This window comes from Vombatus ursinus, unplaced genomic scaffold (assembly GCF_900497805.2).
Source record: "Vombatus ursinus unplaced genomic scaffold, bare-nosed wombat genome assembly UNPS02014779.1, whole genome shotgun sequence".
Lineage (NCBI taxonomy): Eukaryota > Metazoa > Chordata > Mammalia > Diprotodontia > Vombatidae > Vombatus > Vombatus ursinus.
Window position 1 is genome coordinate 46,539,847 of NW_020954557.1, and position 16,840 is coordinate 46,556,686.

A 16,840-nucleotide genomic window follows, 5' to 3' on the forward strand; every position below is an offset into this window, starting at 1 on the left:
AAGCGCTATACATGAGAAGACTGGCCAGAATGTTTTTTGTTGTCATACCAACTTGTTATGTGTAGAAGGAAGGGTATCCCAGAGGAAGGTCTTAGTAAATTCTCTAGGCTAGAGACAAGAGCAACCCTGAGCAATAGCAAAAACAGGAAACTAGTAGCCAGCTCATTGCTACACCCAATACCTTCTGTTTTACTTACCATCAACTTCATAGGGCTTAATTCCCACCTCTAGAGCACTAAGGACATTCACTGCCCCTCTGTGGAACCCTAAAATTGGTCAAGACCTCTAGCAAGGGTGGGTACTGAGGGCAACACAATTTATGGTATGGGGACAGCGGTGGGGTGTTGAGAGCAACAAGGAGCTAGGTCCTACTTGCAAGCTCATTAATCCCATTTTAGCTAATATCATATATTTTCTAGTAGAGTAGGGGTAGGGGAGAAGACTATGATCTAAGGAATTAGTCCACAGATCAAGGCATTATGTTTTGAAGGAGGATTTAAATAATTGGCTTGTCACCAGTTCCACACAAGTAGGAAACTGCACCTTTCTAAAGAGATCTAGACTTCTCTATTTGGGCTAAATTTAGACTATTTACTTGTTCTTTAATTTTCTATTAAAAACAGAATCTCCTCACTAGCCAGCCCATTTTCTCCAAAGTCTTCCCTCTTCACCCTCTCTACTAGAGTTTTTGCTTTGGGCCATAGGCAATTTGGAGGGAGTTCACCATCTCCTACCCTTATCACTTCCATTATCATATTTAATTATTTCAGAATTCAATTTTACCTGCTCAAGTGCAAAAATATGTTGGTTGAAATAGTACTGGATTTGCTCATTGGCAATGTTTATACAGAGCTGCTCAAAGGAGTTTCTCTGGAAGTTCTCAAATCCAAAGATATCCAGAATCCCAACATTCATCCCACGCTCTGCACGGCTGCATGTGAAATAAGCATGACATCCCTCACAAGGAGAAAGCACTTCTGGACAGCAGATAAAATGCACACATTTACAAACCTGTGTACATGCATAGAAAGAACAGATTTCCTGCTACATAGAATTTGGTATACATAGAGAAACCATATAGAGATCATATTCTCTCTGTCTCTGTCTTTGTCTGTCTGTCTGTCTGTCTGTCTCTCTCTCTCTCTCTGTCTCTCTGTCTCTCTCTCTCTCTCTCTGTGTCTCTCTCTCTCTCTGTCTCTCCCCCAAGTTGCTCCTGTTTTTTTTTTTTCTTTTAATTTCCTTCTTTTGGTCTACACGTATGACCTCATCAGCAGATGCCTACATCAGGCAGGAATTCACCTATAATTTATAGTCTTTGGGGTTACCTGGAGTACTGACAAGTTAAATGACTTGCTCAGGATCATAGAGCCAGGAGATGCTAGAGGCAAAACTTGAATCAAAGCCCTCTCAACTCCCAGAGTCAGCCCTGATATTGCTACACTGTGCTGCCTCTCATTTACTCCTATGGGGTTTGACATTCTCATCTCTTTCTACTACATAACTGATTTCCCTGAATGGGCAATGCCTCAGACAAACTGAGACATGAGAGGCCAAGGTCTCTCACTGTATCCGGGGCCATCTCCCGTTGTCCTGATCTATATCTTGCCACTGGACCCTGGAGGAGAAAGTGAGGCTGGTGACTTTGCACAACCTCATTTACAGCCAATTCACTTGCAAGTCAAGACATTACCCTCCTGATGTCATTCTCTTCAAGAATGAAGAACACCACTACCACCCCCCACCACCACCAACAACAACAAACTGCCCGTGAGAAGAATAAGTTATATGCTTCCCTTGGGAATAAACACAGTATGGAATGAGACCTCATCAACTTGTTATAAGTAAGGATATAGCCAGCTATGTCTTACTAAGAAAAAAATCAAGAACAGATGATTTCTGTTTTAAAGTTCAAAATATACATGTCTGTTCCTTTCTCTTGGGAAAAAAAATCAATAATGCTATCTTCTGAGCAAACCTCTAAACTCTGTCGCTCCCTTCCTCTCCTCCCTCTTCCTCTCCCCCTTCTTTACCTTCCTTCCTCTTCTCCCTCCCTTCTCCCCTTCTCTCCCTCTTCCTCTCTCCCTCCCCCTCCCTCGCTCTCTCCCACTCTCTCTTCCCCCCTCCCCCTCCCATTTTCCCCTCCCTGTCCCCCTTCCTTCTCCCTCACTCTCACTCCCTTTTCTTTTCCTTATTCTGTGCTTCCCTCCTTCTCCCTCTTCCTGTTCCCCCTCCCTCTGTCTCTCTCCTCCCTCTTCTCCCCTCCTTTTGTCCCCTTCCCCTCCCAACACCCCCTACACACAGAGATGCACACACAGACTTGCCATATATTTTTGTCTGGCTGTAACAGCGTGTTGATGCGATTTACAATCCAGCTGAAAAGTCTCCCATACAGGGCTTTCGACATGGCATCTCGGACGTCAGCAGCTTTGTCCACGGTGTTGGTGCGGATGATGGTTTCCCCTCTGGTGACCACGCAGTGTGAGGTGAGAGCCTCCTGGAATTCCTCTGAGCTGATGCCAAGCAGGGTGGCAGCTGGAACACAACAGAACCCAGATGTGGGCCCGAGCCCAGGGCCTTCTGAAACTGTCACCAGCCAGGGCAGCTAAAGCCACAGCAGTAGTAGCAGAAACAGTAGCATCATTAACATGTACTAGGAAAACATAGGGCCTAAGCATCAAATAGTTACCATTTTCCAAGGCCACTGAATTGGGAACTTCACTCTTATCTGTCTGGTGTTCCGAAGATATTGATGCAAACTCGATGTTCCCAGTGTTCAAAATCGCTGCTAAGATTCTGTACACTGAATGTACCTCCTGAAAAGGACACCAAGAACCATTTTTTTCGGAATCTTTATTAACCAGACTAAATTAACACTACAGTTCTCAAATTCTGATTTTTGCATTGTTTTCTTAAACAAGGAGAAAAACTTAACTGATTTTGAATGTGATTTTCATGGAAGGGGGGGGATGTGCCTGTGATGCCATGAGGTTAAAACAAAGGTGAGCTGTAGGATCTTAAATCTAGAGTTGGAAAGGGCCTAGAAACCATTAAATCTAGCCCTCCACATATGTTTTACAAATAAAGCTCAGGGAAGTGAAATGACTGGTCCAAAGCTTCATTCCCCTCCAGGATGCTCTGATGACTTATCTCCATAGGACTTAGTCTACCTACTGCTTCTCACTTTGGAAGGACCCTCACCCCTACGGCCTCACCTTCCAATTGGCTGGTTCCTTTTTTCCCTATTTTAAGGAGGCCCAGGTCAAAGAGGGCTTTAAGTCTTCTTCAGACCACATTGCTGACTCAACTCTTTCACGGGGTACATTCCCCCTCTCCTGTTCAGCTCCCTTTTAATATTATCTTCCTTATTAGAATGTAAGCTCCTTAAGGGAAGGGACTATCTTTCTCTCCACTTGTATCTGTATTCTCATTACTTAGCACAGTGTCTGGCACATAAGAAGGTTCAATAAAAGCTTGTTGACTGACTGAAGATTACATGGGTAGTAAGCATCAAAGGTGAGATTTGAACCCAGGTCCTCAAACGGCAGAGTCCTTGCTCTTCCTCATGGACCCTGCAGCCTTTGTGATGAACGAGATGTGGGAGTGGAATAAAGAGCTTGATAATACAAGCAAATAACATAAATGTGAGAAATTCATTTTATCATCCCACTATATTCATGGATTCAGAGATGGGAGGAACCTTAGGATTATCTAGTCCAAGGGTTTTATCCTCTGTTGTTAACCTCTTAGAAGTTAACCTGTATTAACTCTTTTCTTAACCTCCTAGAAGTAGCTTGGTATTGCAGGAGAGAGTTCTGGACCTAGAGTCAGAAAGACCTAAGTTCAAATTCAGTCTCAGATACTTACTAGTTATGTGACCTCGGGAAAGTCGTCTATCTTTGTCTACCTCAGTTTCCTCAACTGTAAAATGGGGATGATAATATCACCTACCTCCCAGGGTTATTGTGAGGATGAAATGAGACAATATTTGTAAAGCACTTAGCATAGTGCTTGACATACAGTAGGCACTTAATAAATGCTCATTCCCTTTCCATTCTCCTTCCCATTTATGCCTTGACCCCTTTGGCAGCCTGGTGACCCTTAGAGATTCCCTCTCAGAATGATGTTTTAAGTGCATATAATAAAATATATAGGATTACAAACAAAACCAATTATATTGAAATATAGATATTAAAAAAGCAAATTGAAGGACCCCAGGTTAAGAGCCCCTCACTAGTCCAACTTTCCCATTTTACAGAAGAGGGACCTGAAGCCCAGAAGAGTAAGTTTCAGAATAAGGATTTGCAATCCAGATTCTCTGACTCTCTCCTACACCATGTTCTTTCTGCCTGTTTCTCTGTAACTAGCAATTCTACAGACAAGAAATATTTCCAAAACAAAAACACTCAGGGGGAGATCTATATTAGTGCTAAAATAAACAGCTCCTAAATGATGATGCCCCCATGCCTATAGCATTCAGATAAGCGTGAAAAAAAAACAAAAACAAAAAAAGTAGGAGCCAGCCCATCTGCAACAGTGCCATCTTATGGCTGCCTGGTAATATAGCAAAGCTAAATGAGGATTTTCTTTTAAAAAGTGTCTCTGCTCTAGGAAAATATCAGATTTAAATGAAAGCCAAAATGGCCTGTTCTGAGTTACTCAAATTACTACTATCTTAGTCATATAGCTTAAGCAGTTGTTGTTTTTTTTTTTCCGGGAAAAGTCCACAGTGGTGGTGGTTAGTGTGTGTGTTATGTGTGTGTGTGTGTGTGTGTGTGTGTGTGTGTGTGTGTGTGTATGTGCGCGTACTCTGCATGTAGGTGTGTTTTAGGGAGGGGATTTTACTGATTCTAGAGCATGTGGAAGTTCCATGTTCAAGCTCACTATTTTGGAATTAAGCCATAGTTTCACAGTCTCTTATTACTAAGCTCGGTTTCATTCAGCTAACCGCATTAAATCAGACTCCCACCAGGTTGCCTAGTTCATTCCATTCAACTCAAGTCAACTCAAATCAATCCATCAGAAAGCATTTATTAGGTACCTATTATGGGCCAGGCATTGTATTAGGTGCCAGGGAAACAAAGATAAAAATGAAACATCCCTGTCTGTAAGGAGCTTATATTTTATCAGGAGATAAGTATACCTTAAGTATACAAGTATAACCCAAGTCCCAAAGCCCATTGGTATGCCAGGGCATTAATCTCCACCAATGAAGAAGGAGTCTCGTAACAATGGGCTTTGGGACTCAGGATATATACAAAATTTATACAAAATAAATACAAGATAAGTGTGTGTGTGTGTGTGTGTGTGTGTGTGTGTGTGTGTGTGTGTGTGAGAAGACTAGGAAAGGCTTGAGGACAAGTGAGCCTGAGGTCTAGGAGGTGGGATTCTAAGAGGAAGAGGTGGGGAAGAAGTATATGCCAGGCATTCAGGAGAGTCTGCAAAAGGGCGAGAAGAAGAAATGTGGTGTGAGGAACAAGAAGGCCAAGATGAGAAAGTATATGAACGAATATACATGAGCCTAGAAAGGTAGATTGGAGCCAGGTGGTGAGGAGCCTTAAACGCCAAACCGAGGAGTTTGTGTTTGATCCCAGAGGCAGAGCTTTCCTGAATAGGGAAATAACATAGTGAGACCTATGCTTTAGGAATTTCACTATGGCACGTGGAGAACTGAGAGGCATTCGTCAAACACCTACTATGTACAAAGAAGGCACAGTGCTCAAAGAAGAGAAACAAAGACAAAAAGTAGTCCCTGCCCTGAAGGCACTTATATTAAACTTTGGAGAAGTATAGTGGGTATAAAAATAAGTATAATGCCAAGTAATTTGTGGAGGGAGAGAACACTAACAACTAGGGAGAAGGGATCACGAATGGCTTCATGGAAGAGGGAGTCCCTGAATTGAGCCTTGCAGGGAAGACAAGGATTCTCTGAGGGGTACTGATGAAGAGGGATCTCATTCCAGGTAGGAGAGACAGTTTCTCCAAATATACATTGAGCAGGAGATGGAGTATCCAGTTTGGGAAAAAAGACCAGTTTGGCTAAAACGTAGAGTTTATAGAGAAGAATAGTATGAAACAGAGTTAGAAAGGGAGGTGGAAGCCAGATTACTTAGTGCTTTAAATACTAGGGTAGGAAATTTTCATTATATACTAGAGACAATGGGGAGCCACTGAAGATTTTTGAGAAGAGGAGTGACATGGTCAGACTTGTGCTTTGGAAGATGATTTTGGAAGGTACATAAAAAATGTACTAGAAAGGGAGAGACTGGAAATGGGGAGACCAATAAGTACCATTATAATAGTTTAGTACTACTATAGTAGTACTAAAATAGTACTAATAAGTACCAATAGTACAATAAGATCATTATAATAGTTATCATCAGAAGGGATGAGATCTTGGATTAGGGTGGTAGCATCATTACAAGTGGAAAGAAGCTATATCCCAAAGAGATTTTTTTAAAAGGGGAGAGGACCTATTTATACAAAAATATTTATAGCAGCTCTTTTTGTGGTGGCCAAGAATTGGAAACTGAAGGGATGCCCATCAATTGGGTAATGGCTGAACAAGTTGTGGTGTATGATTGCAGCGAAATATTTTTGTGGTACAAGAAATGATGAGCAGAATGATTCAGAAAACAGCTGGACTTACATGAACTGATGCAGACTGAAGTAAGCAGAACCAAGGGAACATTGTACACAGCAACAACAATATTATTCTATGAACAACTGTGAATGACTTAGCTATTTTCAGCAATACAATGATCTAAGACAATTCCAAAGGACTCATGAAGAAAAATGCTATCTACCTCCAGAGAAAGAACTGATGGTATCTTAATATAGACTGAAGCATATTATTTTTCACTTTCTTTCCTTCTTTCTTTTTTTTGTGGTTCAAGTTTATGTCAACAAAATGATTAATATGGAAATAGGTTTTACATGACTGCACACGTATAACCTATATTGGACAGCTTACCATCTCAGGAAGGGTTGAGGGAAGGGAAGGAAGGATAAAATTTAGAAATCAAAACTAAAAAAACCCAAATGTTAAAAATTGTTTTTCCATGTACTTGGTGAGGGAGGGAATAAAATATATTTTTAAAAAAAATAAGTGGAGAGAAGTATATGATATGAGAGATGCTGGGGAGGTGACATTGATAAAATTTAAATGCATTGGGGGAGAGGGAGAATGAAAAGGAAAAGATGAGTCCAAGGCTATGAACCTGGATGACTTGGAAGAAGAGAGTGGTAACCTCAGAAGAAATAAGAAATTTAGAGGAGGGGTGGGTTTAGGATCCAGAAATGATCTGTGCATTACTCCTTTCACCTCTGTGACACTACTCTCCATTCGTTGTGGTTACTCTTTGTTTGACCCCTCTTCTTCAATTTCCTCTGCCGAATCATTATTCATCTCCCAGTTATAACTTGGATCTATTCCCAAGGCTTTGCCCTGGGCTGTGTGTGTGTATGTGTGTATGTATGCATGTTTATAGATGTATATTGCACATAAATCTGTATGTTTACATGTGTTTATACATATATATGTGTATATATACATATATATTCTGTTATTTCATGAGCTTCCATAGCTTCAGTGATGCAGATGACCCCCAAATCTATATACCCCATCTTAATCTTTCTTCCAAACACCCTAGGCCCAGCTGCTTATTGGATATTCTATCCTTGGGTGTTCTATCGGCGTATCAGACTCAACAGATCCAAGATAGTACTCATTATCTTTCCTCCTAAAACGTGTTGCTCCTCCAAATTCCCCTGTTCCTGTTGAGGGCACTACCATCCTTCCATCATGCAGGTTTTCAAATTAGATTTGTTCTTGACTCTTGATTTTCCATCATTCTGTATGTACCAAGTCTTATTGATTCTGTCTCCACAATATCTTTCATTCACTTCCCTTTCCCTACTGAAATGATCTCTTCATTGGTCTCTCTGCTTCCAGTCTCTCCCCTCTCCAATTCAATTTAACATTTGTCAAAATAATATTATTGACAAGAATCTGACCATGACAGTCAGCCAATAAACATCTACTATGTACTGAATGTTATGCTAAACACTAGGGATCCAAAGAAAAGCAAAAGAACAGTTCCTGTCCTTAAGGAGCTCACAAGGTAGACAATATATAAACAATTACATCCAAACAAGTTTTATAGAAAAGGAAGGGAATAAGCATTTATTAAGCACCTATTATGTGCCAAGTATTGTGCTAAGTGCTTTACAAATATTATATAATTTAATTCTCACAATAACCTTTGGAAGGTAGGTGCTATTATTATCCCCATTTTACAGTGGAGGAAACTGAGACAGACAGTGCATAAGAGTCTTGTCCAAGGTCATATAGCTAGCAAGTGTCTGAGTCTGGACTTGAACTTAGGTCTTCCTGACTCCAGGGTCTAAGTTCTATCCACTGTGCCATCTAGCTGCCCAATTTACAAAATAAATTGAAAATAATCACCAGAGAAAAAGCAGTAAATTAAGGAAAATCAGAAAAGGCTTTCCAGGAGAAGGTGGGATATTATCCGGGACTAGAAGGAAGCCAGGAAATCCTATAGTCAGGAGATGGAATGTCTTGTTCAAGGAACAGTGAGGAGGTCACTGTCACTGGATCGCAGAGTACATAGAAGGCTGGGGATCTAACACCTACTATGTGCCAGACGTTGTGCTAACTAGGCACTGGGAGATACAAAGACAAAAATGAAATAGAAGCTTATATTCTATTAAGGGAGACAATAGGTATGTCTGTATAGATACATATATGAGTATACATATACATACACACACATATATATATACATATATACACATACATTCACATGTACATATACATATACACACAGAGTAAATACAATGTTATCCCTAACTATCTAAAGAGCCCTTGTAGCCTGAGCCTGTATCCATTCACTTTATGACTTTTCAGGGACATACAATACACACTTATATCTTAAAGATAACCACCATCTTATCCTGGGAAATCCCTAGTGGATTAAAAAAAATTAGGCCTCCTCCTAAAAAAGTTAGCACTCAGTATGAAACACAAATACATACACACACACACACACACATACATACACATGCACATATGCATATATAAAAATCAAATTTATATTATGATTATTCCTGTCTTACAAACTCATATAGAGGTGCCATACTGTATAAGGTTAGACTCTTAGGATACCTGACTTGAAAAGCAGACATCTGTGCATGGAAGGCAAAAAGGGACTTGCAGCTGCCTGTAATTGCTAATTACTCCCCAGGTTGTGAAGAATTCAAGACCATTTCTTGATGCTGATGACTGCCCTTTGCCCTTTGTGTTAGATCTGGCTATAGAAATGTATAGAGAGTAGTATATGGAGCAGGTGGAGAGTGAAGAATGGTCAGAGAATTAATACTGTGGTTGGAATAATTGAATTAATGCAAAGAGCAGTAATATGTATCAGGAGCTAAGAGAGAAATTGAATGATTGTTAGTCAGGGCTGGTAGTTTGGTGCATGTTCAGGTATGGACCCCTGACAGTTTATGAGTTAATCTGTGTGCAAACTCCTGGAGGATTAAGCTTATCTCACAGATGAAACTTCATACATAGGAGCACGGAGAGAGTAGATATTGGTGCTATTGGAGGCTGTCACATTCTTCCACTAGTTGTTAAAGCATTAGGATGGTGTGTGGCTCAGTCACAGTTCCCTCTCATGAAACAATATCAGCCTTCGGAGAAAAATGAAGAGAAACTCCTAATCCATGAAGTATATGGAAGGCACAATTCCAAATGCCCCTGAAGGTACACAGGGAGACTAAAGTGGACATGGGTCTTAGAGGGTGATTGAGAGCAGAGGATATGTGTTACTGGATCATACTTTTTGGAGGGAGTACATGTGATGATGTCAAACAAACAATTATACAGGATCACATCACTGAAAATGTAAGACAGACTCACTGATCTACATCATAAAGATTTGGGGATAATTTTCATGAAAGCAGCCTTTCATTTAAAGAAAGGGGCTCATCTCTATTGGAGGTATTCAGTTGCAACAAGAGGATTTTTCCGAAATCTTTGCTTTGCTATTGAGAATTATGATGATGATGATGATGATGATGTATATATTACATGTATATAGCTTACATGTATATAGCACCTTATAGGCAATAAAATACTTTCTACATAGTGTCTAATTTGATCTTCATGACAAACTCATAAGGTAGGTAGAGTATAATCCTCATTTTATAGATGAAGACAAGTAAGATGCAAAGAGATTGTGTGATTTCTTTGAGATCACATAACTAGTAGGTGACTAGAACACATGAAGATTTGATTTTAGTAACTTTGGTTAGTACAGTGATAAAGGGCCAGCTTTGGAGTCAGGGAGATGTGGATGTATAACCACAAGCAATTCACCTAACCTTTGAGTGGCCACAAAACTTATAGATGAGGGGAAGGGGACAAACATTTATTAAGCACCTACTATGTGCCTGGCATTGTGCTAAACACTTTAAAAATATTATCTCATTTGATGATGACTTACTAATCTACATTGATGGAAGAAATTTCTATGCAATGGAAGTTCCTCATATTAATGAAATCTCAAATTTAGATACCACCACCCCCTCAAAAAAAATCCCAAAAATACTATTGTAAGGACCTGGTAGTGAAGTGAGGAGGTAGAGGGAAAGAATGCTTAAAAGGACTAATGGGTATTATAGAAAAGGACAGGGATTTCCATTTAGTTAAGACAATTTAAATAGTAACAGCCAAATAATGTGACAGAATTTTTAAACTGACTCATTAGTTTATCTCTATATGATGCCAGAACTGTTAGTTAAAAAGTGCGAAGTTTAGGGTTCCGCTTCCGGGAGCCCAGATGGTGGAGTTAGAAGTAAGTTGCTCTCTCCTTCCCTTATTAACCTCTGAAAGCCCAGAAAATATCACCCCAGAAAAAACCCTGGAACAGTCAAACCAGCAGAAAGACGGGGGTACAGTAGTGAAGCTTGAGGGACTAATGGGAAAGGCCCCTCTTGCTTTGGGGGAGGGGGAGCAGTACAGAACAGGAGGCATCCCAGCAAGCTAGTGGAAAGACCCACCTCAGCATACCGGTGGAGATCCTGAACCCCAGGTGGTGGAGCTGGCAAGCACCAACAGCAGGACCCTCAAGTGCCTCAGTACAGGCAGGGGAACCAGTGGAAATCAGCTCAGAAAACCACCACGTGCCACAGCATTCTAAGGCAGCTAAGTCTCCCAGTGCCTCCGCAAAACTCTGAGAAGCACAGCTCAAAGGGGGAAAGCCCCAGGTGAAGAAACATCCATCTGCAAGGAGCCAGAGAAAGTTAAAGGAAAGGCCAGGTGAGCAGGCAACCTCTGGGGGCCAGACTACCCAATCCTACCCCTAGAGCTCCAGTGATGCTGATTCCAGCCCAACTCCAGGTAAGCTGCCAGAACCCTACAGCCTCCAACTGCCAGCATTGCAGCCTCCAACTCCAGTATACAAAGCCAGTGACCAGGCCCTGTGCTCCCAGCACAACAAGCTTGGGTCAGTGGCCCCTGCTCCCCAGCAGAAGAGCTCAATTTTTTTAAAGACCAGGAAATAAGCAAACACCATGAGCAAAAAGAAGCGTACCATAGATTCTTATTATGGGAACAGTGAAGATCAAGGCAGAAATTCTGAAGAGGACAACATCATCAACAAACCCACATCTAGAACCTCAAAAGAGAAAATGAACTGGACAGAAGTGCAAAAAACCTTATTAGAAGAGTTCAAGAAGGATTTTAAAAGTCAAATAAGAGAGGTAGAAGAAAAATTCGGAAAAGAAATGAGAGGTATGCAAGAGAGAGTCAATAGCTTGGAAAAGGAAGGACAAAAATTAACTGAAGAAAACAACTCCTTAAAAAACAGAATCTGCCAAACAGAAAAGGAGACACAAAAACTCACTGAGGAGAAGAATTCCTTAAAAAATAAAATGGGCCAAAAGTGCAAAGTTTAGTCAATTGAACTATTTGATATGGGAAGTAATGTGGGAAAGGAAAGAGACTAGGAAAGAGGCTTGACTGAAGTCATCTGAATCTTTGTGAATCTAGTCAACACCTGGTTTATTCCTATTTACAGACATGACTTTAGGTAAAATAGTCACTCAATATAGTAGACCTGTTTGTATATGTACGTGAATCCACAGGACCTGGGGTTAGAAAAATAAGGTCATTTGGGAAAAGCAAACACACACACACACACACACACACACACACACACACACAAACCAACAACAACAACCATGATACCTTCCTTCTCACTGTGGATCAAAATAAGGTGTATCCTAGCATTTAACATGGGAAACAGTCAAGATACACACACATACACATACACACACACACACACACACACACACACACTACCATTCTTCATAATGTACTCAACAGTAATTGAAGTAAAAGCATTTTTTTCCATTTTACTAAATCTAGCAATTTATTCTTTTTTTATTTCTATTTTGCATTTTTGTAATATTATGACAGATAAAGGAACAGCTTAACTTTTGTTTCCAGCTAATTTCTTTTCTTTCTTTTTCTATCTTGTCCAGGCAGGAACAGCAGCTTCTCATGGGGCTGATCCCACTACTGACTGACACAGGAGATTTGACCTGCTCTGTTTTGGATCTTGGTTAGCTTGTCCCTCCTTAGGCAGCCTGGTGACCCTCTGCTTGCCATATTAGTGCTAGATTTAATGCAGGTACCCAATTGCCTTGCTCTTATTGCAGCTCAGAACTTCAAAGTTCAAGGGCTTCGCCAGCCTCAGTCTCTTCCAGTAGCAAGTATTACAAGTATGCAACAACATGACCAGCTCCAGTTAATTTCTAATCCTAGACACTATCACTGTGCACTTCCTCTAGGAAATGGAGCTATTCTTTTTGTAGGACTCCAAAGATCTCTGTCCCCAAACTTGAGATCTACGTTCTTAAAACCTACCTTTAAGGAAATGTTAAACCTATTGCACAAGGCTATTTGAATTGCATTGTAATTGTTCTTAGATTCTTTCTCATAATTATTAACAAAAAACAACATGATAAATTAATAAAAAGCTCTTTAAACAGATGCCTGTGTGTGTTTAATTGTTCCCCTCTAAAGAGTCAAGGGAAAGATATTTCTATTTTTACCTAACCTTTGGGAATTTCCACTGTCAGTCAGTTTAAAGTCTGTGGGAGGCTGACAGTGCAAATTAACAGCTGGCTAGAAAGAGGAAAGGTATTATTATGATTAAATCCAACCACGCAGGGGAGTGAAGTCTCAGCCAAACTCATTGGATTAGAGCAGCAGTCTTTTACAGAGAGTGACTGTCCCAGGGTAACTGGAGAGTCTGGTAATCTCATCCCTTAAGATTTAACTTTCCCTCCTAGTGCCTAATCTCTCATTTCCTTTGTTGAAAAAGCAAAAGAATATATATAGTTTGCAAAAACTATGGCATCAAGCCCAGAAACTGTGACATGAATATATCACAGAATAACATTTTTGCACAGGGTTATAAATATTTTCTGTCACCTTGAGCATATATTTAATAGAGACAGTCTGTATCTTATACGATAAGAGTAGTATAACAATTACAGATACAGTAAAATATGGATGACTATATACTCTCACAGAATTAAGTTACTATGCACAAGTTAAAGGGGCATAAATGAATTTGTTTTGGTGCCCAAGAAGTTACTTCCATAAACATCCTTGAGTATAAACTGGACAACAAAGTACTCTCATAAATGATTCAATTTAATGACTACAACAGCCACAAATATGGGGAAAGATAGCATCATTTAATGAAGAGGGGGTTCTTTCAAAGTTTGCTATCACAGCTAGCCTGCATTAATGAGAATTCCAAAGTATAGAGATCTGTGGTGCTCATAACCCAATCCCTATGGAATTCGGAAAGCAATTAGCTCATTGTGTCAAAAGTGGGTACCTTGATCTCTAAGCCAACTAAAACAGAGGACACAGCCTTAAATAGGGTGAGGTGAATGGAGCTTTGTCCTAGGGTTTAGGAATGCTGCTAGCATTTCTGTTTCTTTCAAAACTTGGAAACAACAGAGTTTTTAGTACCTAGGGAACAATAATACTTTGTTAAAGTAAGAAGCTACTAGATGGCCCATTTCCCTTCCTGTTCTGCTTCTTCCTCCCTGCCATACCCCATAGCCTCCCTAGCCTTGCCCTGGGGCCTCGCCGTTATGCTTTTCTAGGATCAAGGTGTCCCAGGACAGTTAGAACCACCATCATCCTGGCTCATATTTGTCCCAGAACTGTAATACAGCATTTACCAAAAGGTGATTAATGGAATGTGAATAGGGGTCCCATCAGAAAGAAGGTGGTGAAAAGGACATATTACATGTGTCAATTAATTTTTTTATGTAAAAATAGTATTAATTGCCTTCACTATGTTCCAAAATTCCCCTAGCTCTCTCTTCATCCTTACGGTATTTTTCTCATCTGTAGAATGAAATTGTTGGCCTCCACTGATGGCCTCTAAAGTCCCTTCAAACTCTAAGCCTAAAATGGTGCAATCCTATTCCATGTTTTCAAGATACCCTCCATCAATTAACAAGCATTTATTAAGCATCTACCCATGTGCCAAGAGTAGTAATGGGCCATAAGGACGTTAAGACAAAAGTGAAGTGCTTCTGGCACCTGAGAAACAGCCTAACATTGTTGAATTACATTCTAATAGGAGAGACAAACATGTTCACATAGAGATATATACACAAAACAAGTATATGATATGTGGGTGGGGGAAGAAAGGCACTAATAACTGGGAGGATGGAGAGAGACTTAATGTAGAAGGTAGAACTCAAGCTAAGAACTGAAGGAAACCAAGGATTTTTAAAGAATCCAGAATCTGAGGGTTCTCTCAATCTATCCCAAGCTCCCAAAGTATAACGTGCCATTTGGAGAGGCTGTTCTACAGAAATACTGCCTTCTCGTATTTGAGGAGTTACCCATTAGCAGACACTTACCTCATCAGTGAACCCTATAATCTTAAAGCAGTGCTGAATTTCTTCAAATTGTTTTCCATATGACTCTTTAGCAATAATATCTTCCATCACTCTTCCCGTCTCATTATCTATGTACCTAAATGAAAAGGAATGTTACCACAAGGTACTAGCTTTTGTCTAAAAAGTTGCACCCCAAATGTCATGCATGCCTCGACCCATTTTCTTGCAGGTGCATTTGTCTAAGAGACTATAACTACCAAGTGGAACTAATTATGCATGTAGATGGGTAATGTGGGTACAAATGAAAATTTAATCCCTCCATAGAAAATCCAGGCAGTGACTGCAGTCATTGCCATATAAAACTACTTTTTTTGGGGTGACTTTTTAAAAGGGAATATTGGATTAAACACCTATCACTACAGTCTCAGCTAAATAGACTATGCAGCTTCAGTCAAAAAAGCATTCACTCAGCATTTAAGTGTTTCCTCATTGTTAATTACATTTTTATTTAAATACAAGAATCACGATATAGTTACCTAGGAGGTTTTTTCTCTGGCAGACTGTACTCAGAAATTTTCTTTTGGTGATAAAGACCAGCATAAATATAGTAAAAAACGTGAAAATTTTTCTCTCCTCTGGAAAAAAATGGAATATTATTAAAGTGATATCCAAGAACTCTTCAAAACATAATATTTCTGGATTTGCACATTGGTTCCTTATGCAAGGAGGTGAAATCCAGGACTGTGACCCTACCAAGTTAAATTTACCCTCAGCAGAACCTACCAACCTCTGCCTGTCCTCACTCCTACTTAGGTCACCAGTCTAAAGTAGTCTTGGGTCAACCTACTTTCTTTCAACACTTTTATGGACTCAAGAAGACAAGGGTTATTTCCCTCTTTGTACTGCCAGGTTTACCTCTTTGACTCCTCGTTTTAAAAATACCCTCACATAGTTATTTTCCTTACAAAGTGACTAGCTCTTAATCTAGAAAATCCTATCTGCCAGTATCTCTTTCCTCCTAGTCCTATTCTGTTCCTGTTCTTTCCTGCCAGGTACATTCTATTCTTCCTTTTGTTTAGAAGTTAATTGAGTGGACTCTGATGTCTGAATCCTCCCTCCATGTACTAGACTCACCATCCTGGCACCAGCTATCATGGGTGTCTTCCGAACAAGCAGCATGGTGTGGTAGAATGAATGCTGGAACTGGAGCTGGAGGACATTTGTGTGAATCCCAAGTCCGCCACTAACTCTCAGTGGGATGTTAGGCATATCACTATGCCACTCTGGTCTATTTCCTCATCTATGAAAGGAGACTAAATGACCTTTAAGGCAGAGTTCTTAACTTTTTTGTGTGTGTCACAGATCTCTGGCAGTTTGGTGAAGGCTAAGGATTATTCTTCAAAATAATTATTCTTCAAAATAATGTTTTTGAATTCACAAAACAAAATATATCAGATTACAAAAGAAACCAAAGATTAATGAATATAATGATGGACATTTTTTTTTCCTGTTCAAGTCCACAGATGTACTATAATGTATCCATGGCCCAGGTTAAGAACCCCTGCTCTAAGGTTTCTTATGACTCTAAATCTATGATTCTAGTGTGCTTTTCACCTTTTCTTCTTCTATTTTTCTAAATTCAAAGTTCCTTACTTCACACTGCTTTTCTCATGATACTTTTGGTTCAAGTCTTGACTGCCTCCAGTGGAAAAAGCTCTGACTTAGAGTCAGAAGATCTTGGTTCAGATTTCAGTTTTGGAAATTATGCCTGTGTGACTTTGGGCAATAATAATGACTCTCATTTATAAAGTACTTTAAAGTTTGCAGAGCGTTGTACCAACATCATCTATTTGCGAACCTTATTAACAACCCCATGAAC

At 40.0% G+C, this 16,840-nt stretch overlaps 1 protein-coding gene across 1 annotated transcript in view; it reads right to left on the reverse strand.

Moving 5' to 3' along the window:
• Positions 1–16,840, reverse strand: part of MYO3B (myosin IIIB) — a 628,721-nt gene that overhangs the window by 373,809 nt on the left and 238,072 nt on the right. Inside the window, exons 15-19 of the mRNA XM_027865702.1 lie at positions 15,498–15,596; positions 14,983–15,097; positions 2,687–2,813; positions 2,322–2,532; positions 784–931 (exon numbers count right to left, since the gene is read on the reverse strand). Of these exons, the coding sequence (XP_027721503.1) occupies positions 784–931; positions 2,322–2,532; positions 2,687–2,813; positions 14,983–15,097; positions 15,498–15,596 (700 nt within the window). The remainder of the gene's footprint in view (positions 1–783; positions 932–2,321; positions 2,533–2,686; positions 2,814–14,982; positions 15,098–15,497; positions 15,597–16,840) is intronic.